Source organism: Daphnia pulex, chromosome 5, assembly GCF_021134715.1.
Source record: "Daphnia pulex isolate KAP4 chromosome 5, ASM2113471v1".
Classification (NCBI taxonomy): domain Eukaryota; kingdom Metazoa; phylum Arthropoda; class Branchiopoda; order Diplostraca; family Daphniidae; genus Daphnia; species Daphnia pulex.
In genome coordinates this window covers 6,971,184-6,998,022 of record NC_060021.1, presented here as the reverse complement: position 1 = coordinate 6,998,022, position 26,839 = coordinate 6,971,184, and the positions used below count along the sequence as shown (strand labels likewise).

Below are 26,839 nucleotides of genomic sequence, written 5' to 3'. Positions count from 1 at the left end.
ACGTCATTCATTTTTCTTAAGAAAAGGCTTTCATTTGCGCTTTCATTTGATACAACAAACTTTTCTTGCTCTTTTTTATTTGGAAGGAATAGATATAAAGTAAAAACAATAGGAATAGCCCAAAGTTAACTTTATAAAGAGCTTATTTTTAACAAAATATGAAAATAACCTCTGATTAGGAATTATGTAAAAAAAAGTTAAATAACAATCGAATATTCGAATCTCGAGCTCTGTCTCGATTCTCGATAAAGCGTAAAGAGTTTTAGAAAGAAAATTGGCAACCAAGCCCCGTTCTGTCTAGTCTAGCCACTTTCCATTCCTTTCCGAAGGCGGGAAAAGGTTCAGGTGTTGTGGTTCATGAATTTCCACCAATTTTAATTTTAGTTGAAATTATAAAAATGTCGAAACCATTTACGTGGGGAATGAAAAGCCCGATTACACCAACAAATTTCATAGGAATGCGACCTTCTGAATCTGATAAAGTTTTTGAAAATATGGTGCCTGTACAAATGCAATTGTCTGCAACAGAAGAGAGAAAGCATTTCCTGAGACTGTCTGTGGAGTTGATTTCATCTGGAATGTCTTCCACCTCCTTTCGCAAGGTTTTCTATAAAATTTTCCATGTTCCCAAACAAAAACATCACCCATGAGTCTTTTTCTCATAAAACAGGATTTACAAATTGAAATAACTGATGAAGATGATCCATACATTTTCTACAGCCTCCGAATGTCAGAAGAGGATTTTTCTGTGTTGAAATCACAGCAAGGACTCTTAATTGATTTCTCATCCTTCCCAGCCAAATTTGTTCAACTAGTTGAACGCTGTGTAACAGAACATCAGACAGAATCTCCAAAGTATGAACTACAGTTTTAGATTTGGAAAAATCATTAAATTTTCTAATACAAATTTTATTTACAAGATTTCTCATTCTTATACGGTATCAAAATGAGATGTCAAAACCATGTTTTGTTTTCGAAATTGTGGAGACCAATCCATTCAAACATTTATGTCACCTTTCTCTAAGACTGTCTGAAGGAGGAGAAACACAAATAAAGAAGCACCTCTCACTTAAACTTAGGCAATTAAAGGAAGAGCAAGAGAGCAACCTTCAAACTCTCAAAGGCTTGGAACAACAAATTGACATTGAAAGAAAGAATAATGCACAGAAAACAGCTGAACTAGAGCTACTGAAGTGTGACTTTCAGTCAAAACTACAAGACATGCAACAATTACTTAAAATAGAATACCAAACAGAGAAGCAAGTCCTTCTTCAGACTAAACTGGACCTTGAACAGCAACTTAAACAGCACCAGATGAATGCTGGAGAAAAAGAGAAAAATTTTTTACAGCAAATAAAAGACCTGAAAGAGAAAAATTCACAGTGTGACAATCATGTCAAGTAAGACTAATAATTTGAAGGATTTTAAACACATTTTCATGTCTAATATTTTTATGAATACATATAGAGATACAGCTTCTCGATTAGTCAAAGCTGAAGAGGAATGTAATCGTTTACAACAAGAATTGACGTCAGCTCGTCGCCGTGGAGCTAGTCTAGATGCAGACTTTCACAGCAAGGAAAGAACAGTGAATCAACTACGAACAAAAGTAGCTGTGCTGGAACAAGTAAGTTATTTACCATGTCATTTACGTACGTTTGGTTCACGTTCAAATGCACATTTTATAACATTTTTGTATGATGGATTTACAGGAACTAAAGGATAAGGATATACTACTTGCTAAACAGCAGGATCTTTTGACCTCAGCACAAGAACAAAAGGTATTGGATCTCTCATGATTAAATACAGCGAGATACATCTTACTTTTTTATCATTTAAATTAAAAAGGTTCGTTTGACCAGTATCGTTGAAGAGAAGGATAGTGTTATTTCTCGGCGCGAAAGCGCAGTAAAGACCATGACTGAAGAACTCATTAAAGCAAATGATATAATAAGGAAATTGCAAAACGATATTCGGATGTCAAATCAGAAGGTAATCCCAAATTAAAACTATTATTTTATTAGAGTTTCCAACTTTCATTGTTGTTCAGTTGAAAACACGCACTGAAGTCGCTACAGAACAAGAAAAAATACTACAACAACGAGAAAACGAAATCGCTCGTTTTCGCGCTGAATTGAACAAACAAGCCAAAATAAACGATGAAGTTGCAGAATTGAGAAGTAAAAATGAAGAAAAAGAGTCTACTATCAAGAACAATGAACAGAGTAATTAAATCGATTGGCACCTTATTTATAGTGATTTTACGCATCTTGTTTGTTTAGTTATATCCTATCTCAACAAACAACTGAACGACCTTCAGCTAAGATCAGATAATACAACCAGGAATCCGCAGTGGTTTTCAACGCCAAACGACGGAAACGGCGTTAGCCCTAAAATTCCCATGTCAACAATAAGGGCTTCTCCATTGCAGTTGGGTCAGACCCTTGAAAATAGGTGAGCTCATTTTAATTTAATTAAAGTCAGATAGCGCTGACTTACAGTTGTTCTGTTATAGGGAAAATGACGAGCCGCTAGATCCGAAATATTTTCAACCTAAATCATATGGTGGACTCGTACGGAAAGAAAAATCTACAGAAAGAAACCCCCCTAATTCAAAGCCCTCGGCTTATTTCAAAAAATAATTGCTTGATGGAGTCGCGCACATGTTCGACGAATGTACCGTAAGACATGTTTTGTTCGTTTAAATCTAATAAATTCTTTAATAGTATAAAAGAAAATTTACATTTTCAGACAAATATGAATGACAAAATGGTTGGTTGAAAATTTAATTGGCCTAATATTTCACCTAAAACATACAATGAATTCTTTTTTAATTTACAAATTAATTCATTTTTGTATATACTCGAACCTTGACCTAGTGAGAAACTCCAAAGTAATTTCATAGAAATAGAATTGAAGGGCAGATGAGAAAACAGCCTTTAGCAGGCTAGGACTAAGACCTAAAGGTACAAAATTTGAATTAGAATTTTTGTTTACTAATTCTAAAGTTGAAAGAGAAAACCTTTGAGCAAAGCAGCCAATCCTTCATTTCGAACTGTTGTTGCAAGACAATCGAATAGCCTAAAACAGATAATATAATAGAGACAATTTCTTAAGCAGCATTCAGACATTTTCAACCTAAATACCCTTTATATTGATGCCTATCACAGAAACCTTGCAACTGCATACGTTTCTTTCCCAGATCTAGTGGATAAACAAGAGTCTTTGCAAATGCTCCTGCTACAGCCCCACAGGTTAGACTTTTCAGCCCAGCACTTTTTTCTTCCATAGCTTGATCATATATTTCAACCAAAAATTTATACATTGCAAATTGGCAACCAATGTATGGCCCCATTTGGATCAGAGTGGGTGACAGCCCATGGTACAGAGATAGAGCCCCCTCATTGGCCCACATTTTTGATACTACATCAATCACACCCTTGTAAATCTAAAATACTTTTTTAATTAATCACTGATATATTGATTAATTATTAAATCAAATTAGCTACCTTGGGTTCTCCTTGTACTATAAGTCTTGTTCTAATAGTGTCAAAAGGAAAGGATATTATGGTTGCCAAACATCCTGATCCAAAACCAGCTGAGAAATTGACTCCAGATTGCACTGAATTTAGTGCAGGAGATTTTTCAAAGGCATATGTGGTGATACCCTCAAACAAACCAAACTGTACAAAACCAAAAGTTGCTGAAAGAGCTTGTGCAGCAACATGTCCTTTCCAGAGAGCTGTCCATCCTTCACTCTTAACAATATGTTGCAGTCCTTGAAAAATACCTCTATATACAGCACTGCTATTAGCTTTACTAATGGGTTCTATTTGAACCTAAAGGAATGAAAAATCCATCAATCTTAAGGCTGATAAATTTTAATTTAAATAACATCACTGACTTGGAATCTTATTTTGAGGACATCAAACGGCTGGCACATCGCTCGTGTTAAAGATCCTCCAATTGCTCCAGAGAATCCTCGTTCAGAGATTACCGTACGCTTTCGTTTTTTTTCTGACGCTTCCATGAATATTTGTTTAATAACTTTGTTGTTGAATGGTTCTCATTTTCAAGCGCTATATTAATAACAGTGGCTCGCATAAATGGCATCGAACCACATTCGAAGAAAAACAACTCGTGAAATTTAATATTTTCGTCTGCTGGGGCTGAAGTCATAAAATGACTAGTGGCGGAGCCAACCGGACGTAACCAAGCGTTGGGAGAATGGGAATTAGACCACAGATAAAGACCACTGCGGTCTTTATTTGTGAGATACAGTTCGTGAGCGAAGAGGAAACAGGAAACCCCCGGGCTTGAATAAAGACATTTTTTTTTCTACAGATGTAAACAACAGAAGGAAAGATCCGAAGATGTAAGGTGTTTCTTCATTATTATTAGACCATTATTCCGTGAACAATGAAAGAAGTTTACACATGAGTTAGCCGGATAGTGCGCCTTCACGGCCAATACCCTTACATTGTTTTCCTTTTACTTTTAAACGTTTCTTCTTTGTGACGCTAGACGGCCTTTGCCTTTGATCATTTTTCCACCTGTCATAAGCATCAGTTTAGTTACGTTTACTTTGCATTTCTCTGCAGAAATTTATCGCTGCTACTATTAGGTAATTTTGGGTGATGGCTGTCAGTTTCTGTTACAGCAACAAAGCTCACTTGTTAGATTTTTAATGTATTTTTTTGGTGTGTAGACAACTCGGCCAGGCCGTTTTTTTGTCTTTTTTTGGCCGAGTTGGCAACTGAGCTTGGCCGAATCGTCTTAAAAACTTAGTCTGTCACATTTTTTTGCTACTTCCGGTTTCTAAATGAGTCAGTAGTTCGGTAAATATTCATTTGACACAAAAAAAAACATGAATTCGCGATCCTCGTCAAATTTGGGGTCGATATCATGTTTTTTTTTGCGTACTTCCGGTATACCCCAAAATCGTCCAAAAACCAAAATCGAGAATCTCGATTTTAACCAAATTCTGGATTTCGTTTAAATAGTATGGCGACCGTAGAACTCCAAAGACAGAAGATTTCCAAAAACAGAAGAACTCCACTGACAATAGAACCCCAAATAGTGGAGTTCTATTGTCGGGTTTCTTAAATATTATTTTAAAAATGAGTTCTTATGTCTTTGGAGTACTACTGTCGCATACAAAGAAATTTTTAAAAAGTATTTAATATATTGGTGTTCTATTGTCGGTGGAGTTCTTCTGTCAGCAACCCGTTTAAATTAATCTAAATCACCTTAAAAGCCAAATTTAACGAATATTTGGTTTATTTTGTTGGCAGCTTAGCGGTTAAGGCGCTATCGCTTACTTCCGGTGTACTTCCGGAAATTTGCATAAAACTAGCAAGTGAGCCTTGTTCTCTGTACTAATATAAAGATTTCAAGCTAGGTTTAAGCAAATAAAAGTGCACCGTATGCAAGTAGCTAAAGAACTGAATTTCTTTAAGTTACATGGCAGATACAGAACTGCACTTCTGCAGCCCGATAACCAGTGGAGTGAAAAAATTTTCGGTACCTAAATATGTAATATTTTTAATGCAAAGAAGTATTTAAGATGTACAATATTATTATAATTCACAAATTCAATGTTGTGTGTGTCTTACAGTCTTACACAACTAAAATTGTGTTTTGATTGTTCGGACTTGGAGTGTCAGAGGTGTCCAATAGATGGCATAGGTGTTCTTGTTTATCATGTGATGGCGGATTGTCGGTAAATTCGTTCGACATTGACTGTGTGCGACCTCTATATTTAGCTGCTTCTCAGCAAACAAAAAAGAACAACAAAACGGGGGATAGGTGAGAGATGGCGCTCAGGTGGGCGGATCTCCCCCTTAGACACGTCAGATCTCTTTTCGCTCTCGTTGTGCAAACATCATGTCGGATCCTGATCAGTCAAGCGACTCTAGCTCAAGTTCTAGTAGTTCAGGCTCCGATTCATCAAGAGGGGGAGGCGTAAAGAAATTTCGTCTCTCAAGTGAAAAGTCAGCTACTTTAGCCGGCTGGGTTGTATCGGGTTTAGATGACACTCGAGCGAAAAGTGCTAGAGAGGCCTTTAGACCCAAGCTAAAGAAGAACGCCGACCTGCTGATCAACCCCAATCTAGATGAGGCTTTCTACATCCGGCTGAAGGCAGTTAAGTCATCTTCGGCAGCTAAGGCCAACATCGACCCAATCGAGAAGATCTACAGAAACCAAACCTTCAAGATCCTTGACTTAGTCAAGCCCATCATGTTTCTGGCGAGTCGAATCAAGAAAAAGAAGAAATCCCGAGCCGACGCCAAGGCGGTTAAGACGGCTCTGAAGCTCTGGGCGGTGGTGTACCACGACATCACGAACGCGCGACGCCGCAACATTCTGGCCCAAATCTACCCACAGAATATCGGGCTACTGGACGACAAGGCTATCCTACCAACCGGCGGAGAACATCTCTTCGGTCCGAAGTTTACCCAGGCCCTGGTCGAGCAGGTGAAGACACTAAACGCTCTTGAAACCGCGGGAGCCCCTCGCGCGTCGGGATCCAGCGGCGGTCATGGTCAACGCCAATCGGGTCGCAGTTTCAGCAATCCACCGGCATCTTCAGGCGGTCGCTATTCAAATCCCGGATCCCGGTATGTCCAAACTATTCTTGCCTTTCACGATTCTTTTGGGGGTCGCATAGCGCGTTTTGCGTCTGAATGGTCAAAACTTACTCTCGACCCGTGGATTTTATCGACGGTGTCTCAAGGTTTACAACTAGACTTTATTTCTGAGCCCGTCCAATTTTTTATTCCACCAAACGCCTGCATGGACACGCATCAATACGATTGCTGCAAGCAGGAAGTGAATTCACTCATAGAAAAAGGAGCGATTGTTAGGGCCCGTGATCAAGGTTTCATCTCCAGCATTTTTCTAATTCCGAAAAGAACAGGAGGTTATAGGCCCATCATTAACCTGAAAGCACTTAATCGTTTTCTGTCTTATCAAAAATTCAAGATGGAGGGCATTTCATCAGTGAGACATACGATTCGGGAAGGGGATTGGCTGACCAAGTTGGACTTGAAAGATGCATATTTGACGGTCCCTATTTTTGAAGGCCATCGGAAATTCCTTCAGTTTAAATGGGAGGGCGTTTTATTCGAATTCGTGTCCCTCCCCTTCGGTTTAAGCTCCGCGCCATGGGCGTTTACCAAGCTTTTAAGGGTAGTGGTAGCCTTCCTGCGGAAGAACGGCCTCCGTCTCGTGATCTACCTGGATGATATTCTAATCGCGGCTAGCTCCCAGTCGGAAGCCAAGGTCGCTGTGAAAAGAGTAAGATCGCTGCTAGAGTCCCTAGGCTTTGTGATTAGTGACGAAAAATCATCGGAAGAGCCCTCTCAGAAATTAGAATACATAGGCCTGTTCATCGACTCAGTCAAAATGAAACTAATCTTGCCGGACAGGAAGAGACTTGACATTTTTCGCCTTTGTAAATCTGCGCTGAAGGAACCTCAAATTTCCCAAATCGATCTGGAAAAGATTATCGGAAATTTGAATTGGGCAGCAGCAGCCGTTAACTTTGCCCCAGCCCATTTTCGCGGTCTTCAGATCCTCCTGAACTCCCGGCCAGAGGGCCGTCTGATTAGGTCAAGTGAATCCTTTACCCTGTCAAAAGAGGCGCGTAAAGACCTACTTTGGTGGCTTTCAGAGGCAGATTTTTTATCTGGCCGACCGCTCATTTTTCCGGCGCCGGATCTGTCCATCGCGTCGGATGCATCCTTATCAGGATGGGGGGCAGTATGCAAAGATTTGAGAACGGGGGGGCCATGGACAAAGGACGAAAGCAAGGAACACATCAATTTTTTAGAGCTCCTGGCAGCACTCAAGGCCCTTCAATGCTTTACAGCAACGGCCCACGACACCACAATCGAATTAAGGATGGATAACACCTCAGCTGTCAGCTACGTGAACAGAATGGGGGGTTGTAAATCAGCGAACCTTTGCAGTATCGCATTGGAAATTTCGAAATGGTGCGAGTGCCGTAACTTGTCTCTTTGTGCCGTATTTGTGCCCGGCGTAACAAATATTCTGGCCGACGCAGAATCTCGGAGGCCTCTGTCGTCGGGGGACTGGAAACTGGACCCGCAATCGTTCAAAACAATTCAGGCAATTTGGGAAGTAGAAGTGGATCTCTTCGCGAGCTCCTGGAACGCTCAGTTACCGATTTTTGTCAGCCGGTTTCCACAACCGGGAGCCTGGAAAACAGACGCTCTGTCGCTGAGCTGGAAGGCTCTCGCGGGATATTGTTTCCCCCCCTTCAACTTGATTCCCTTCTGTCTGACGAAGGTTCGGCAAGAACAAGCCGAGATTGTACTAGTGACACCCTACTGGCCCAGCCAATGCTGGTTCCCGTCCTTGATGGAACTAGCAACGGACATCCCGCTCCTTCTCTTCCCATCCAAGTCGTTGCTGACGTCCCCGTTGGGGGAGGGTCATCCATTGACGAAAGACGAGTCCATCCGTCTAATCGCCTGGCGGCTCTCCGGAGTTGTCTGGAAGAGCGAGGCTTTCCGGAAAAAGTTATCGAGCTCATATTGGGAGCAACTCGTTCAAATACACACTCTGCATACCAGTCCGCTTGGGTCGCTTGGAGCAGTTGGTGTAGTCAACGGAACCACAATCCCCTGTCGTCTGGCGTCAAGGAGGTATTAAATTTCCTTTCGGATTATTTTCATTCCGGTAAAAGCTACAGCACGGTAAATGTAGCCCGTTCAATGCTCTCATCCACCCTAAGCTTATCGTCAGAGATTCTAGAGGTCGGAAGGAACCCCCTGGTCGTTAACCTTATGAAAGGAGTTTATAATGAAAAGCCACCTGAGCCCAGATATACGAATACATGGGACCCTTCTGTAGTATTGACACACTTAGACGTATCCGCAAGCGCCCAGGACAGCCTCTCAATCTTGCAGCTAGCCCGCAAGACGACCACTCTTCTTGCCCTCACCTCGCTTTCGAGATGCGCCGATCTAGCTGCCATCCAGCTCCATTCCATCAGCTTCTCGGAAGGAGGAGTAAAGTTCGTTTTGAGCCGCCCAAGGAAAGCCCAACATTCCGGCCCGCTTCACGTGCTGTCAGTCGGAGCTTGGCACCAGAAACCCGCCATTTGCCCAGTGGCCTGCATGCGGAACTATATGGACCGCACGGCTCCGCTTAGGAACGACTCAAATAGCGAGTCACTCTTCATCGGTTCAAACAAGCCCCATAAACCCGTATCAAGCTCGACGATTGGACGCTGGATCAAGGAGCAACTCAAAGAAGCAAGTATCGATACGTCAGTTTTTTCGGCCCATTCAGCAAGAGGAGCAGCCGCTTCTAAGGCGATGAATAGAGGCGTTCCAATCCAATCGATCCTGAATTTAGGCCACTGGAGCCGGGAATCTACCTTTGCTAGGTTCTATAAAAGAACCGTGCCAGAAAATACCGATTTGGTGGGCGCATCCATCCTACACAGCCCAGAAGTTTCCAGCGAGCGTCAAATTCAACTCTCCGACTAGTAGTAGCCGTTGACCAGAGGGTATCTTGCTTTTAAGACACAGTCAATGTCGAACGAATTTACCGACAATTGGTAAATTGTTCGAGCGAGCTTTAGCTCGCGATGAACAATTGGGATTGTTGGGGGAATGGAGTGAAGACATTGACTGTCTTCTAACCACCCATCCCGCCCACGTCATTCCCGTTTTTCATTATTATTTTTATCTTATATTTAATACCGAGCTATTTCTAACTATTTAAATACTTAACTCGAATTAGGTGCATCCATTGATTGTCGACGGCCCACTAATTCTCCTTCATTTTATCTTTTTACTAGATACAACAACGGTGGCCAAAGATCAAATCACGGCCGTGGCGCAGCCAATCCCGCCAATAAAGGCGACGAGAACAACAACAACAACAGAAAATAGACTATTTGAACCGTGGATCGCCTTAAACTCTTTCCGTTAAGCCAGACCCACAGTTATTATATGCTTCCAATGCTGACGTGTCTAAGGGGGAGATCCGCCCACCTGAGCGCCATCTCTCACCTATCCCCCGTTTTGTTGTTCTTTTTTGTTTGCTGAGAAGCAGCTAAATATAGAGGTCGCACACAGTCAATGTCTTCACTCCATTCCCCCAACAATCCCAATTGTTCATCGCGAGCTAAAGCTCGCTCGAACAATTTACCAATTGTTGAGTGGTTTGTCTAAAGTTTTCCTACATTTTCCTTTAACGATGAATTCATAAGTAAATTCAAGTGTATTTATGTGCAACTTGTTTCTGATGTGATTTATTCCGTATGTGTGCTGGATACAAGTAGCCTACCATCACTACCACCAACTCTTTTATTAAAAATCGTCGTTCTGCTGAATGCATCATCCAGTTAATGCAGGTAAAAACCAATATAATGTCTTAGTCGCCATTTTTTTAAATACTTGTTCCCAGACTTAGTTAATATTTGTCTAATTATCAGCAGTTTCTATTGATCTTGGTAGGGTCACTACTGGATCACTACCCCAGTGTGAACATGTCTGTTTTTCTGAACATGTTTTTCAACAAATAATTCATTGCCGTACAAGTATTATTCTTCTTTCGGTTTTAAACTGTTATTTGATGTCATAGATTGTATTGTCTGTCATAGGGAAAGCTATGAAAAATATCATATCATCTAGGCCACGGGTAATCTTCAGGTTTATTGCAGCAGCTTAAGAGAAGAATGTGAACAAATGCAGGGCACATACCAACATGTGTTGTATTTTTCTGAATGTTTAACAGGGGCAGTAGGTAGGCATTAACTTTAGTTTATTGGATGAATGTTGGAATATTTATTGGCATATTTCCTTTAGATTCATTATTACTAACTGTTTGATGCCAAAGTTAGTTGGAACTCAACTCACTGTACGTACTCTTAACACAGATAACTCTGGTGCTATTATGTTGTCTTTTACAGCCACAGGCAGGAAAATTATTCTTTTCTTGAGAAAATTGCAAGTAATTTTTTTTCTTGGCCCCAACACTTTCTGTTATTTAATATTATAGATTTTTATGTTGAAAGAGTTAAGAAGACTGAAAAGCTAACTAAAAACTGTGGTTATTTGTGTCATAGGGAAAGCTGCCTGGAGTAATCGGTTGCCTGGAGAATCTGGTGTTCATGCTCATTTGATTCATTTCGTGCCAGCTAATGAAAGCCGAAAGCGAAAGGCATGTCGAATTCAATTGAGCTGCTGCGTGCTGTCTCGAAGCAAGAAATCCAGCCGTTGCGTTCAGTCATTTGGAACAGGAATCTAATGGCTGTCAACAGGTGGCTCTGTGAATAAGTGGCTGAAATGATGTCCACCAGATGGCGCGAGTGTCTTCAGGGACGTTTAGCGGCCATTTTGTTCCAAGACGCAGCAGAAATTGACTGTTGGTTGTGACGTTTCTCACAATGAAAATTAAAAGGTATTTATTATTAATTTCCTATTTTTAAATTTGTTATTAAATGTAAAATGTTTATGTGAAAATTTACAGGTGATTTAGCACGCATAAACCAATTTTGCAAAATCATTCAACTCAGACTTCATGGAAGTTGGAAGTGCCTGTACATTTCCGAAATGGCGTGCCTCGTGTGTCTCGCTGTCTGTTCTTAGGCTTACGTCTCATCCCATGAAACATCAAAAAGTAATTATTTTGATCAAATGTCTTACAAAAGTACTACAGATTTAGTTCACATGACTAGAGAGTAGACCAATTTGCTAAAGAACTATAGAAATTTTGAATCAGATATCAAAGTTATTCTGTTGGTCTGCGTAGTTTTCTGTTACTCTTTGTATTCTTTTGTTATAAGGAGTATGTGTGTGTACAAAGTTGTGTTTCTCGACAATAATTTTCTTTTCCTAAACAGGTATAACAAACTTCTTCAACGCTGGTGGTTACCTTGTTGCAGCCAAATGGTGAAAGGTGTGATGAAGACGGATTGAACCATTGAAGTAGCATGCAGTTGCAGTGTAATCCAGAAGTTGCTGTGCTGTTGTAGCTGAGCTGTTCCATCTGGGTTCCTGACTTCAAAAATTTTGTGTTGTCGTTTTCATCCATGCCATATGAAATTGCTCTGCCAGTGATATTTTGTGTTGCTGCGTTAAAAGTTTGATGTGTTGTCTTTTGAGTTTTCATTCAATCATGCAGTATACGACTGAGGCAACCTGATCAATATCAGGTTTGACACAGTCGAGAACTGCTAGATTAAACAAGCTTTCTGCGCCAAACAAATAATAACTTGCACATAACTTGCATCATGTTATTATCGCGGTAGAGAAAGCGACAGGCCCCCCCCCTGGGGGCCACAGGAAAAATAAATGTATGTGAATATTATGAAAATAAATTTTGTATGCAATAAAATATTCGTATCAAATTTTTTCGCTATAAAAATTTTTTAAAACTTCGTGTAAGGGGAATTTTTTTAAATTTTTTTTCAAAAACAAAAGTCTGGACTTAGCAGAAATAATAGGTGTGTGCACTTTGCCATTTTAGAAAATATTGGTAGTAGTAATGTTTAATGATAGAAAATAATTTATAAAAAGGAAAGTTTGAATATTATTGAAATGTAGAATATGAGTTTGGATTTTTATTGTTGTATTTTGCAAGATCAATTATTTGTAAGTTTACATAGCACTCAAAATATTTTCTCACATCATGCATAATCAGCAGGATAAAAGGTACTTAAAATAGACATGCAATCGTGATTTATCAATCAATCTTGTATTCCAGCAATCTTTCAACACATACAGAAATACTTCAGAGGTGACATAGTCGTGAAAATTGCAATAAATATGAATCTAAGTTTGGTAGTAGTTTCGAGCAGGGCAATACTTAATTTCGTCGATGTACTAAACTAGGCAGCGTACGTAGTTGTGTAATAGGCGGCTTCTTCGGTGTAGTACTTGTGGGCTGCGGTGTTGTAGCTAGGTGTACATAGGTCGTGGTGTAGTAGATTGGAGCATCAGTGTAGTATTTCTGTTCAACGTAGCACGAAAGACAGCTTTTGGGTAGCAAGTCGGGACTGCGTAATACTTGGCCGCCTCAGTTGTGGTTGTGTAGATCGGGGCAGAGTAGTACTTTACCGCTTCGGTGTAGTATTCGACCGTTTTGGTGGACTAATCAGCGGGAGCCTCGGTGTAGCACCTGGGAACAGAGTAGTACTTAGGAAAATCGGTGCAATAAGTAGCTGAGAACAGAGTAATACTTGGAAGCCTCGGTGTAGTAGGATGGGCAGCATACGTAGTCATGTAGCACTCCATCGCCTAGATGGTGTAGTAACTCAGGGCAGAGTAATACTTCAGGGCTTCAGTGTAGTGGCTCGGGTCAGCGTAAGTTTTGGTATACAACTCTGGTGCTTTAGTGGTGTAGTACTTGAAGACCTCGGTGCAGGAACTGGTCGTTGTGTAAGTTGTGTAGGAAGGCGACGGCGTTGCGGTTTGATTTCCGCCATACCCAGGAAACATCGTTACACCAGCGATCGACCCAGCCATCAACGATACAACACCCAACAGCATACGACGCCTTATTAACTAAACAGTTCAGAAACAAATTCAAACATTAATACTAAATATTAACAGGCATATCAACAAATAACAAAAAAATAGAATCAAAACAAAACTCAATGTAAAACTAAGAATATTTACCCATAATTGCGAATCGGTTACACGATGAGGAATCGGTTGGTGACAGATAGGGCACTGCAGTTCGGGCACTTCTTTTTTTTTGAAAACTCCTTTTACGCACAGTAATACTTCGGGACGTAGTTGTAGTAGCTCGGGGCAGCCTAGGTTGTAGTGTAGTACTTGAGCGCTACACTGTTGTTGTAATGCGGGGCCTCGGTGTAGTAGGCAGGGGCAGCATACATAGACGTTTAGAATTCCGGTGCATTAGTGATGTAGTACTTGGGGGCCTCGGTGTAGTAACTAAGGCAGCATACGTTGTTGGGTAATAGGCGGCTTCTTCGGTGTAGTACTTGTGGGCTGCGGTGTAGCGTAGGTAGTGGTGTAGTGAACCGGAGGATCAGTGTAGTATTTCTGTTCAACGTAGTACGAAAGAGCAGCTTCTGTGTAGTAAGTCGGGACTGCGTAATACTTGGCCGCCTCAGTTGTGGTTGCCTAGATCGGGGCAGAGTAGTACTTTACCGCTTCGGTGTAGTATTCGACCGTTTTGGTGGAGTAATCAGCGGGAGCCTCGGTGTAGCAGCTGGGAACAGAGTAATACTTGGGAGCCTCGTTGTGGTATAAAACTCCGGTGCCTCAGTAGTGTAGTACTTTTAGACCTCGGTGCAGTAACTGGTCGTTGCGTAAGTTTTGGGTAGTAAGGCGGCGGCGGCGGCGTCGCGGTTTGGTATCCGCCATACCAAGGAGACATCGGTACACCAGTGGTCGACCCACCAATCAACGATACAAGACCCAACAGCATACGACGCCTTATTAACTAGACAGTAAACAAATTCAAACATTAATACTCAATAATAATTTGCATATTAACAAACAGAAAATAACTGACATTAATAGAAAACTTCATGTAAAGACAGAATATTTACCCATGGATGCAAACTGGCAATACGGTGAAGAAGGCAGATGGTGACAGATAGGACACAGCAGTTGTTGCCGTGTCGGAGGTGCTCCCTCGACTGATTTACCTTCGCCTTTTCTCTCTCCTTTTATACGATTTTTTTATCACCCTCACCTCTTAAGCCTTGCGGCTATTGTACCTGCTTGAAAATGATGAAACACGTGTCGTCCTCACCCAACCTCTACACCACTGCATGATACGTTTTACGTAATGATCTCCGTGACCTTCAAGCGTGAAGGAAATGCAAACTGGCCTTTTCTTCTTTAGGTTGGCGTTGCTGGGGATGGGTCTACAACAACCAATATCAAAATGAATACCAAATGGTTATGTAACACATCCCGTTCTCACCCAACCTCTACACCACTGTATGACAAGTTTTACGTGCCTTTCCTTCTGCAGGTTTACGTTGCTGGGGATTGGAATGGGTCTACAACAACCAACATAAAATCAATACCAAATGATTGTGGCTTAAAACTCACTTTATACCAATTGAAATTAACAATGGCTCCTAAACTTTTCAGAAAGGTTTTCTACCTAATTAGACTACATCATCTTGAATTATTACCACAGTAATAAAAAGAAACATTGATTGAAATAATTACCTACTATAAGTTTAAAAAAGAAAAGAAAAATTCCATATCACCTTCTTATTTATTTTCACCAGTTGACATCTATTTCTCACAGGCGTTTGACTCACGTTTTTTTTTCAGCTGTGATGGCCTCTGCTTCTTCGGCGATTTCCGAATCCGTTAGCTTCATCTGACTGAAGAAGATTTAGACGTTCAGTTCTTCAAAGAGCACTTCCATTTTGGCAATGCTCTACGTCATACAGCGTACCAGTGTGGAAAACTGTTCTACCATAACCAACAACTTTGGTATTATCGATTCGACCGGATTCGACATTCAACTAAGAATGAATTTAGCGGTGCCCACCCCGCTATTTACATCGTCGTTCTTTGCTTCTGCGTTATTTTCTTCTTCTTGGTCAAGGCGTTGCTGGTCTTGATTATCGCGTGCATGGTGGAGACGATCAACACACACAACACAGCTTCTGTCAAACCAAGAACACGAATCATTAGCAGTTGACAAGACGGGTACCATTCAGAAATATCTACCTTGACGGCGCTATAAACTAATTGCGCTAAAGTTAATTGCTTCCTACTGCTCGAGTAAAACATTCAGAGAAATACAGCACATGTTGGTATGGGTCCTGCATCTTTTCAAGAGAATTCTCTCAAGTTTATGCAATAAACCTGATGAAGATTACCCATGGCCTTGATTATATTCCCATAGCTCGAATGAAAATAAAATTTTTATGGCATCAAATAAAAGTTCAAAATTTTTTAAGGAAGTATAATACTTGTCGTTGTCTGTCAATATTATTTGTAGAAAACATGTTTGGAAAAAACAACTAGTGTCCACACTGGGGTTAGTGACCTACATCAATAGAAACTCCAGATAATTACAATGAATATTAACTAAGACTGTAAAGAGGTATTCAGAAAAAATTGTGACTTATATGGGTTTTTACCGTATTATGATGAAGCATTCAATAGAACGACGATTTTTAATGAAAGAATTGATGGTAGGCTACTCGTAGAGGCTAGTTGCCTTTCACGTTATTCATTCCTACACGTTATAATAAGAAATATGAAAGGTGATCCAAAACTCATACGGAATAAATAACATCACAACAGGTTGCACAGAAGTAAACTTGAATTCTTATGAATTCATCGGTAATTTTTATGGAAAAACTTTAGAAAAACCAAAACCACTCAACAATCCGCCATCACCTGATAAACAAGAACACACCTATGTCATCTATTGGACACCTCTGGCACTCCAAGTCCCAACAAGCAAAGACGCAATTTGGTTTTGTGAGACACAACCGATGAACCGATGGGGGAAAATATAAATTATGGTGGTTTTAATAGTTATAGCTTTACTCACAAAACTTACATCAGTTCGGGGTTGAATTTGGACCAAAAAACAAAGAGACTGGAGCACGGAATATGACTAAAAAATAAAACTCGACATTTGTTGTTTGTTTTGTTTTTGTCGGCGGAACTCTCAGTTTTCCCTCACGAAATGGATTCTTCGTCACCTGCTGGTGCCAAATTTTACACACAGACAGATTTCTTTCGTTGACTACGCCACTAACACCAAGACGTAAGACTTGATCCTAGCAATGCAATGGGTGTCGGAGCTCTTTGAATGATTAATCCAAAGGAAAATGCGAGGCATCAATAAGAATCACTATTTTCCGTAATCTCCTCCGTTTTTATTCTGTGAATCAAATGGTCAAATGTTATTAGTATGTTCAAAATCTGCCTGACTTAAGGTTAAGGTAAAGTTTCCACTGGTCTGACCGTCGTAGCGTCGCTGTGGCTGTATTGCTCGAATACCTAAAATTGTGGTGGTGTGAAGAAATTCACTAAATCTAAACGAAAAACAACACAATTTAAAAATTGATAATGGTGGATGCATTGCAAATATTGCTTGACAAAATACAGCATTGGAAAAAATCCAAGAAGTATAACATCAAATACAAGATCGTTTTTTTTTTCTTTATTTCTTCTGAATTAAGGAACTTGCTTGAAAATCAGCACACGCAAACAATGATTATGAAAAAAGTTCAACTTTCAAAACGAAACACAACACAAGGAGAGCCGATTTTTCAAACACTCAGGGGAGGGGAAAATGGGCTATTTTTGTACGCTGTTCATCATCAAGTCAACCAACTCCTTAATCTTGTCCATCGTCTCATTTTCTGTGTTTGGAACGACACAACAAGCCTTATGCGTACTCCAATCGGCCTTTTGACAGTCAACTGTGCAATAATTCACAGCTTTGCATCTTGAACAACGCTTGAGTTTTGCACTCTTTCTCATGCATCGTGAACAAACACTCGGATCATACAGGGGAATATTGTGCTCCTTCTTGAAAGAATTAATTTTAATCTTTTCAGCTTCAACTTCTTCTTCATTTTCCTGGTACTGATTATCCAGATACAGTGGAGAGATAAATGACGCTAAGAAGGGACTGAACTTTCCCAATGGTACATTTTCTTCTTGCCATAAACTGGGCTTCATTTTAGCAGCATTCAAGCGAAGTACGTAACGAAGAAGAAGAGTTGCGTCTTCCGATGTAGTCCACACAGGAAACGGTTGCCGATTCCTTCTCCCATTAAAGATGCGTTGATAATCTTCATGAAACTGCTTGGCCTGTAGATTTCCATTTGCGATCAATTTTTTAGCATAATGATGATCTAACACAGTTATCACTATCATTGGGCTTCCCCATGGCGTCACTTTGACGGGAAGATGAACGCGAATACTAAAAAGAGGGTTTTGTTGATCGCGAATGGTAGCAACATTAAAGAATTCTTTGCCGTATTCAGAATGAGCAAAAATAGAAGACGTGGCAATGCGGACAGTTTTTAAAGGTGGGAGATTCGAAAATTTTGACAGATCAACAGAGGATTCCCAAGAGGAACGAATTGATTTCACGTCTGTTGTACCGCCCATGTGGATCATAATTCGAGAAACGGGATCGTCTGGATTCGGTTCCTTCCACACGCTCAACTGGTCCACGTTCAATTTCTGTTTCTCATTGAAATGGCAAGGCCATGGCTCACGCAAAGCTTTCTTCAGCACTAGTCGGATGGAACGATCAGAACGACGCAGAGTAGCTTCGATACATCCAGCCAAGAAAGCATGAGGGAAGCACATTGTCAGCGGCTTCATTCCTTCCGGTTGAGTAAGACACAAAGTGATTCGGTGTCCAGCCTCACATGGAAGTTGCTGATCGGTGGAAATGCTTAAACCTGTCAAGAATCAAGTATAAACGTGTTAAGTGAGAAAATAAACAAAACGAAAATGTACTTTTGTAATTTACCTTTCGGATCTTCCTTGGTGTGAATGCTGATTTGGACTGTGTAATCATTCTCTGACTCTAGACAGTTGACAGCTTTCATGCTTGGTTCTTTCAGAATCACATTGGATGGCGGTGGAGAGAATCCTTTGGTTGTAAAAATAGGGTTTTCAAATACCGTTTGGCGGAAATCTTTAACGAAGCCAAGAAACATCTGCGAATAGCCTGTTCCCAAATCAATGAGTACTCCGCAATGCGTGTTGTTCAATCCATGATCGCGTGGCAGAAGAAACGCAGCATACACGGAATTAAATGAACCGTCTGGATTCTTCTTGTAGTTGAGGAAAAAATTGTCGATGTAATGAACGTCAGACATCTTCTTTGCCCAATTGACAGGAAAGTCATTTTGCAGTTCTTCCTGTTTTTGTCTCTCACTTAACTGTGAAGAATGGGCAGTTTGATACATCTGTGTCTTTTTATTAACATATTGTATGCTGGGAACCAATAGGATCCTGAGATTTGGTGCTTTGAAGGCCACTTTGTTTTCGTTGAAAAGCCTCGATAGTACTGGAGAGAACATTTGACCGCTGGTCACTAGCGAGACTGGGCGGCGTTCAGCCCAGTCATCCAATGTTTTCTGAGCTAGAGAAAACTGACGAGGAAGTTTAGACTGGAAAAACTTCATCCGACGATCTCCTTCTTGCTTTCCAGTTTTTTCAGCTAGACGAGAGGCCACAAAATCTAAAGTCAGAGGAGTCAAGTATCTATCCAAGCAATATTTCTCCAGTGGCATTTTGTCCTCTGCTTCAATGAAATAACACATTTTCTCTAGGTTCTTCATGCAACGTTCCAAGGAAGGAGAAACGCCAAGTGAAACATTCTCAAATTGAGGAACTGGATGCCAATTTATAGTTGTCGGAGGATTTTCTCTTTCTTGTAGGATAGCGGAGCCTAACTCAATAGCGTCAGCCAATCGCAGCCCGTAAATGGTCGGCACCATGCTAATAGGTGCGCAAAGTGACTCTTCAACGTATTTTGCCACAGTTAGCGAAGTCTTACTCCAATCGGAACTTCCGGTTATCAGCAGAGCATCCGGTGAATTAGTGTTCAGCAACTCTCTTCCTGACAAAATAACGTTGGCCAATCCGACATCATCTGCCAAAGTTGAGCAATCAATCGCGTCAAATTTCAAAGTGGTTTCAGCGTGACAAATTTTAAGGTCTTCAGTCCATCGGAAATGGATATGGACATTATTTTTGAATTTTTTATAGTTCTTCACCAGCTTTTGAAGTGCTGTCTGACAGTAACGTGTGGCAACACACTCAACTGAGTTAGTAGTTTCCAATTCATTCAATGAAAGCGGAAGATAACTGTCAAATGGACAAGAAGAACCGTCGATTCGCCAACAGAGTGTGTCCGGTTCGAGAAGCGTAGGATTAAGAGCTGACCTTTCGACAATTTTTCCCAAATTGCAATTCCCGGTTTCGAAGTAAAGTTTGGTTTCCTGGACGAGTTTTCTTTTCAACGATGCCGGAAAATCTTCGATAGCCATGGCTGCTTCACGTAAATACACTAATTCATCCAAATCTCCTGTGAAGACTCTTCTCTTAAGTCCAGGAACTTTCGTCATAAAGCTGCTCATGATATGTTCTATACCTGTGCCAGTTAGGAATTGCACCCTGAAAAATATGAAGAAAACATTTTAATTCACAACAATTAACCAAAATAACAACTTGTAGTAAACCCACCTTTCTTTCAGAATTTTCTCAGACTTCAATGATTGAGTGAGGCTTTTAGTAAGCGCTAAAAGCCAACCTTTCCATATACTTAGTAATTCAGCAACTTGGTAGCCTTCCATTGAGAAACAAAACTCAGAATGGAGATTTCTCTCAAACATCTCTAATAGTTCTTTGATGTCTGCTGTGAATCTATCCAGGGTTGATTTCGGCCATTGAAAATTATACCACAGGTCCCACAAATAGCTTAAATCTTTTGCATTCTCAACATTGAAACAATCTGAGGATATCACTTTCAAAATGAGGATGTTGCGAGCAAGTGAAACTGGACAAGAATGATTTAAATGCATGTGCCAAAAACCATTGATGTTGGTCTTGGATGCTACCGTGCAGAGCACATTCTTTAAATCTTGACAATTAAGAAAGAGGACCTAGAAAGAACAAGATTATTTTTATACAAATGCCAATACTTGAGTTGATTGACGTCTAGTTACCTGAATTTGTTTACTCTGAGGTCCTTTAAAGTCTCGCAGGATATTTCTTGATTGTTTACCACCAAATGGAAAGTAAAGTGGGGTATTTTCCACCATCCGTCTTCTGGCTGGAGAAATAAAAATCTCCATTTTCAACCTAAACAGATAACTAACATTACTATTTTATTAGTGAAATATTGAATGATACAAAGACAACATGGAAATGTTGAAACTAAACTACTATGCAATCAATTTGAGACACCAGTACTATGGGCTACCTTTAAACACGTGTCCTTTTCAGTGTGAACGACAAGTTTTACAAGAGTTGTGATGAATAACAGAATATCTAATATCTATTAAAAATCGTAAACGAAAGAACTATCAACCTAGCTTAACTGAACCAATCAACCAAAAGATCTAATAGCAATGGGCATGGAGGGGGAGGCTGAAGGGTGTTCCAAGTTTTATTGTCCCACACTCCCACAGCTAGCAGACAGGATGTCACAGCGCTGTCAGATTGCACGAAAGGAGTTGATCATCTCTTTACCAGTCTTTACGTCGTAAATGTTATCTGTATGTCTTTATATTTAAATTTGCTTACCTTGCAAATATAAATTCCTTGGTTTTGGATGGTTTTGGAAGACAGCTTGCAAATTTGCAATATGGATTGGGCCATTTTATCTGTTGCCTGTTGGTCACGAGCACTCTGCAAATCAGTGCCCACGAAAACTTCAAAAGTTGCCTGAAAATATTTATTCAAGAATGCAAGATCATTAGCTTAATGTTATATTATCTATTTATTAAATAGAGTTTAACCGTTGAAAGTTTAGCCAAGCCACCTTTAAGAATCAAGACCAATAATATCGATGTGCAACAGGCACAATTTCTTTAAAAAATCACATTCACTAATCTTGTAAAGATCTAGCCAAATTCTCTTAGCTAGCCTTTAATATATTTAGCGTTCAACTAAAGATTATACAAAGCAATACAAACCGGGACGAGCCATAGCACGGGTAATGCTGTAACATTGTAGCTTTATGATAAATTTTTTTATGTATAAAATGCAATTTGTGTTAAAATCTCGAATAAAGCACATCCGAGTTCGACCTGACAAATCACGAAATGAAACCTGAATGTCCATGATTAAAATTATCACGCCACTTCACAGCACACCTTCTTACCATTATTGGTGCTGTTTTTCTACCAATTGGTTAGCGAACGCGATGGACAGATTGGATGTTCCTCACCAAATCTTTAAAAATCAGACAGTATTTTTAAAAAAGAAAAGAAAAATACCATATCACCTTCTTATTTTCCACCAGTTGACTTCACTTACATCAGTTCGGGGTTGAATTTGGACCAAAAAACAAAGAGACTGGAGCACGGAATATGACATAAAAATAAAACTCGACATTCGTTGTTTGTTTTGTTTTTGTCGGCGGAACTCTCAGTTTTCCCTCACGAAATGGATACTTCCGTCACCTGGTGACAGACTTTTACCCACAGCGACAGATTCTTTCGTTGACTACGCCACTAACACCAAGACGTAAGACGTGATCCTAGCGGCAATGAATGCCGAAGCTCTTCGAATGATTAATCCAAAGGAAAATGCTAGGAAACACTATAGAATCACTATTTTCCGTAATCTCCTCCGGTTCTTATCAAGGTTCTTATTCTGTGAATCATAGTCAAATGTTAGTATGTTCAATATCTGCCGGACTTACGGTAAAGTTTCCACTGGTCTGACCGTCGTAGCGCCACTGTGGCTGGATACCTGAAATTGTGGTTCTGGTGGGAAGAAATTCACTAAATCTAAACGAAAAACAACACAATTAAAAAATTAATAATAGTGGATGCACTGCAAATATTGCTTGACAAAATACAGCATTGGAAAAAATCCAAGCGATCCAAGAAGTATCATATCAAATATAAGATCGTTTTCTTTTTCTTTATTTATTCTGAATTAAGGAACTTGTTTGAAAATCAGCACAAGCATAACAATGTTTATAAAAAAAACTTAACTTAAAAAAACTAAACGAAACTCAAAGAGATGCCGATTTTTCAAACACTCAAGAGGAGGGGAAAATGGACTAATTTTGTACGCTGTTCATCATCACGTCAACCAACTCCTTAATCTTGTCCATCGTCTCATTTTCTGTGTTTGGAACGACACAACAAGCCTTATGCGTACTCCAATCGGCCTTTTGACAGTCAACTGTGCAATAATTCACAGCTTTGCATCTTGAACAACGCTTGAGTTTTGCACTCCTTCTCATGCATCGTGCACAAACACTCGGATCATACAGGGGAATATTGTGCTCCTTCTTGAAAGAATTAATTTTAATCTTTTCAGCTTCAACTTCTTCTTCATTTTCCTGGTACTGATTATCCAGATACAGTGGAGAGATAAATGACGCTAAGAAGGGACTGAACTTTCCCAATGGTACATTTTCTTCTTGCCATAAACTGGGCTTCATTTTAGCAGCATTCAAGCGAAGTACGTAACGAAGAAGAAGAGTTGCGTCTTCCGATGTAGTCCACACAGGAAACGGTTGCCGATTCCTTCTCCCATTAAAGATGCGTTGATAATCTTCATGAAACTGCTTGGCCTGTAAATTTCCATTTGCGATCAATTTTTTAGCATAATGATGATCTAACACAGTTATCACTATCATTGGGCTTCCCAATGGCGTCACTTTGACGGGAAGATGAACGCGAATGCTAAAGAGGGGGTTTTGTTGATCGTGAATGGTAGCAACATTAAAGAATTCTTGGCCAGGTTCGGAATTAACAAAAATGGAAGACGTGGCAATGCGGACAGTTCTTAAAGGTGGGAGATTCGAAAATTTTGACAGGTCATAAGCGGATTCCCAAGAAGAACGAATTGATTTCACGTCCATTGTACCGCTTATGTGGATCATAATTCGAGAAACGGGATCGTCTGGATTCGGTTCCTTCCACACGCTCAACTGGTCCACGTTCAATTTCTGTTTCTCATTGAAATGGCAAGGCCATGGCTCACGCAAAGCTTTCTTCAGCACTAGTCGGATAGAACGATCAGAACGACGCAGAGTAGCTTCGATACATCCAGCCAAGAAAGCATGAGGGAAACACATAGTAAACGGCTTCATTCCTTCCGGTTGAGTAAGACACAAAGTGACTCGGTGTCCAGCCTCACATGGAAGTTGCTGATCGGTGGAAATGCTTAAACCTGTCAAGAATCAAGTATAAACGTGTTAAGTGAGAAAATAAACAAAACGAAAATGTACTTTTGCCATTTACCTTTCGGATCTTCCTTGGTGTGAATGCTGATTTGGACTGTGTAATCATTCTCTGACTCTAGACAGTTGACAGCTTTCATGCTTGGTTCTTTCAGAATCACATTGGATGGCGGTGGAGAGAATCCTTTGGTTGTAAAAATAGGGTTTTCAAATACCGTTTGGCGGAAATCTTTAACGAAGCCAAGAAACATCTGCGAATAGCCTGTTCCCAAATCAATGAGTACTCCGCAATGCGTGTTGTTCAATCCATGATCGCGTGGCAGAAGAAACGCAGCATACACGGAATTAAATGAACCGTCTGGATTCTTCTTGTAGTTGAGGAAAAAATTGTCGATGTAATGAACGTCAGACATCATATCTGCCCAATTGAGAGGGAAGTAATTCTGCAGTTCGTTCAGTTTTTGTTTCTCACTTAACTGTGAAGACTGGACAGTTCGATGGATCTGTCTCTTTTTGTTTACATATTGTAAGCTGGGAACCAAAAGGATCCTGAGATTAGGAGATTTAAAGGTTTTGTTTTCGTTGAAAAGCCTCGTTAGGTCTGGAGAGAGAATTTGAGCGCTGGTCACTAGCGAGACTGGGCGGCGTTCAGCCCAGTCATTCAATGTTTTCTGAGCTAGAGAAAACTGACGAGGAAGTTTAGACTGGAAAAACTTCATTCGACGATCTCCTTCTTGCTTTCCAGCTTTTTCAGCTAAACGAGAGGCCACAAAATCTAAAGTCAGAGGAGTCAAGTACTTATCCAAGCAATATTTATCCAGTGGCATTTTGTCCTCTTCATTTTCAATGAAATAACACATTTTCTCTAGGTTCTTCATGCAACGTTCCAAGGAAGGTGAAACGCCAAGTGAAACATTCTCAAATTGAGGAACTGGATGCCAATTTATAGTTGTCGGAGGATTTTCTCTTTCTTGTAGGATAGCGGAGCCTAACTCAACAGCGTCAGCCAATCGCAGCCCGTAAATGGTCGGCACCATGCTAATAGGTGCGCAAAGTGACTCTTCAACGTATTTTGCCACAGTTAGCGAAGTCTTACTCCAATCGGAACTTCCGGTTATCAGCAGAGCATCCGGTGAATTAGTGTTCAGCAACTCTCTTCCTGACAAAATAACGTTGGCCAATCCGACATCATCTGCCAGAGTTGAGCAATCAATCACGTCAAATTTCAGAGTGGTTCCAGTGTGACAAATTTTGAGGTCTTCAGTCCATCGGAAATGGATTTGGACATTATTTTTGAATTTTTCGTAGTTCTTCACCAGCTTTTGAAGTGCTGTCTGACAGTAACGTGTGGCAACACACTCAACTGAATTAGTAGTTTCCAATTCATTTAATGAGAGTGGAAGATAACTGTCAAATGGACAAGAAGAACCGTCGATTCGCCAACAGAGTGTGTCCGGTTCGAGAAGCGTAGGATTAAGAGCTGACCTTTCGACAATTTTTCCCAAACTGCAATTCCCGGATTCGAAGTAATGTTTGGTTTCCTGGACGAGTTTTCTTTTAAATGATGCCGGATACTCTTCGATATCCATGGCTGTTTCACGCAAGGACACTAATTCATCCAAATCTCCTGTATAGACTCTTCTCTTAAATCCAGGAAATTTCATCATTATAAAGTTACTCATGATATGTTCTTCTCCCGTGCCAGTAAGGAATTGCACCCTAAAAAATATGGAGAAAACATTCTAATTCACAACTTTTAATAGATTTTTACTTAAATTACACCCACCTTTCTTTCAAAAATTTTTCAGACTTAGATGATTGAGTGAGGCTGCTAGTAAGCGCTAAAAGCCAACCTTTCCATATACTTAGTAATTCATCAAGTTGGTAGCCTTCCATTGAGAAACAAAACTCAGAATTGAGATTATTTCTCTCAAACATCTCTAATAGTTCTTTGATGTCTGCTGTGAATCTATCCAGGGTTGATTTTGGCCATTGAAAATTGTACCACAGGTCCCATAAATAGCTTAAATCTTTCACATGCTCAACATTGAAACAATCTGAGGAGATCACTTTTAAAAGGAGGATGTTGCGGGCAAGTGAAACTGGACAAGAATGATTTAAATGAATGTGCCAAAAACCACTGTTGTTGATCTTGGATGATACTGTGCAGAGCACATTCTTTAAATCTTGGCAATTAAGGAAAAGGACCTGGAAAAGACAGAATTATTGTGAAACAAATGCAAACACTTGAGTTGATTGATGTCTAGTTACCCGAATTTGTTTACTCTGAGGTCCTTTAAAGTCTCGCAGGATATTTCTTGATTGTTTACCACCAAATGGAAAGTAAAGTGGGTTATTTTCCACCATACGTCTTCTGGCTGGAGAAATAAAAATCTCCATTTTCAACCTAAACAGATATTGTTAGTTATCTAAGATATAGACTAATATTAATATAGTGATCATTTTTATTGGTGAAATATTAAAGTATTCATAGAACACATGGAAATGTTGAAACTACTATGCAATCAATTTGATACATCAGCAGTACCATGAGCTACCTTTAAACACGTGTCCTTTTCAGTGTGAACGACAAGTTTTACAAGAGTTGTAATGAATAACAGAATATCTAATATCTATTGAAAATTGTAAACGAAAGAACTAACAAGTGACAACCAAACTAAACTGAGCCAAAAACGGATCAGACACACAGCCAGAACAGAACACAGGACACTCTCACAGCGATGTCAGATTGCATGAAAGGAATTTATCATCTCTTTATGTCGTATCACGTCGTGTTCACAGCTCTGGTATTCACGTTCACGATACGATACGAATACACGATATAACGATACAAACTGAATTAATAATTAATTAATTAAATATAATTAAATACATAATTATTCTGTTGCTCTTGGTATCAAATTGGGGATAAGGGCTGTGG

The 26,839-nt window shown here is 40.1% G+C and overlaps 4 protein-coding genes and 1 long non-coding RNA gene across 10 annotated transcripts; 1 reads left to right on the top strand and 4 right to left on the bottom strand.

Annotated features, from left to right (window-relative positions):
• Window positions 1-227: 227 nt before the first annotated feature.
• LOC124194778 (spindle assembly abnormal protein 6 homolog) lies at window positions 228-2,838 on the top strand. 2 transcript variants are annotated; one of them, XM_046589145.1, is made up of 10 exons: window positions 282-602; window positions 671-855; window positions 921-1,400; window positions 1,468-1,627; window positions 1,713-1,781; window positions 1,849-1,992; window positions 2,051-2,225; window positions 2,283-2,454; window positions 2,516-2,681; window positions 2,752-2,838. In XM_046589145.1, exons 1-9 carry the CDS (start codon window positions 399-401, stop codon window positions 2,640-2,642), a joined length of 1,716 nt encoding a protein of 571 aa, XP_046445101.1. In that variant the 5' UTR covers window positions 282-398; the 3' UTR covers window positions 2,643-2,681; window positions 2,752-2,838. The 2 variants fall into 2 exon arrangements, with proteins under 2 accessions (XP_046445100.1, XP_046445101.1); XM_046589144.1 differs by lacking the exon at window positions 2,752-2,838 and having other exon boundaries at window positions 228-602; window positions 2,516-2,741.
• On the bottom strand, window positions 2,773-4,154 carry LOC124194781 (mitochondrial thiamine pyrophosphate carrier-like). 3 transcript variants are annotated; one of them, XM_046589153.1, is made up of 6 exons: window positions 3,905-4,154; window positions 3,510-3,839; window positions 3,147-3,448; window positions 3,023-3,081; window positions 2,870-2,960; window positions 2,773-2,806 (listed from the first exon to the last, which is right to left on the bottom strand). In XM_046589153.1, the coding sequence occupies exons 1-6, from the start codon at window positions 4,028-4,030 to the stop codon at window positions 2,803-2,805; spliced, it is 912 nt and encodes a 303-aa protein (XP_046445109.1). In that variant the 5' UTR covers window positions 4,031-4,154; the 3' UTR covers window positions 2,773-2,802. The 3 variants fall into 3 exon arrangements, with proteins under 3 accessions (XP_046445109.1, XP_046445110.1, XP_046445108.1); XM_046589154.1 differs by having other exon boundaries at window positions 2,876-2,960; XM_046589152.1 differs by having other exon boundaries at window positions 2,773-2,960.
• An 11,061-nt stretch (window positions 4,155-15,215) lies between these two features.
• LOC124195136 lies at window positions 15,216-16,479 on the bottom strand. Its single transcript, XR_006875143.1, has 5 exons — window positions 16,127-16,479; window positions 15,956-16,032; window positions 15,711-15,888; window positions 15,529-15,646; window positions 15,216-15,449 (listed from the first exon to the last, which is right to left on the bottom strand). It is a non-coding gene; the product is annotated as an uncharacterized LOC124195136 (long non-coding RNA).
• Window positions 16,480-17,141: 662 nt separating this feature from the next.
• Window positions 17,142-22,123, bottom strand: LOC124195135. 3 transcript variants are annotated; one of them, XM_046589648.1, is made up of 6 exons: window positions 21,982-22,123; window positions 21,279-21,419; window positions 20,699-20,834; window positions 20,217-20,635; window positions 18,493-20,147; window positions 17,142-18,421 (listed from the first exon to the last, which is right to left on the bottom strand). In XM_046589648.1, exons 1-6 carry the CDS (start codon window positions 22,089-22,091, stop codon window positions 17,301-17,303), a joined length of 3,582 nt encoding a protein of 1,193 aa, XP_046445604.1. In that variant the 5' UTR covers window positions 22,092-22,123; the 3' UTR covers window positions 17,142-17,300. The 3 variants fall into 3 exon arrangements, with proteins under 3 accessions (XP_046445604.1, XP_046445606.1, XP_046445605.1); XM_046589650.1 differs by lacking the exons at window positions 21,279-21,419; window positions 21,982-22,123 and adding an exon at window positions 20,956-21,196 and having other exon boundaries at window positions 20,699-20,846; XM_046589649.1 differs by lacking the exons at window positions 21,279-21,419; window positions 21,982-22,123 and adding an exon at window positions 20,956-21,174.
• Window positions 22,124-22,611: 488 nt separating this feature from the next.
• Window positions 22,612-26,644, bottom strand: LOC124195134. The gene is made up of 5 exons (XM_046589647.1): window positions 26,457-26,644; window positions 26,170-26,305; window positions 25,685-26,106; window positions 23,960-25,617; window positions 22,612-23,888 (listed from the first exon to the last, which is right to left on the bottom strand). Exons 2-5 carry the CDS (start codon window positions 26,296-26,298, stop codon window positions 22,768-22,770), a joined length of 3,330 nt encoding a protein of 1,109 aa, XP_046445603.1. The 5' UTR covers window positions 26,299-26,305; window positions 26,457-26,644; the 3' UTR covers window positions 22,612-22,767.
• Between the last annotated feature and the right edge of the window lie 195 nt (window positions 26,645-26,839).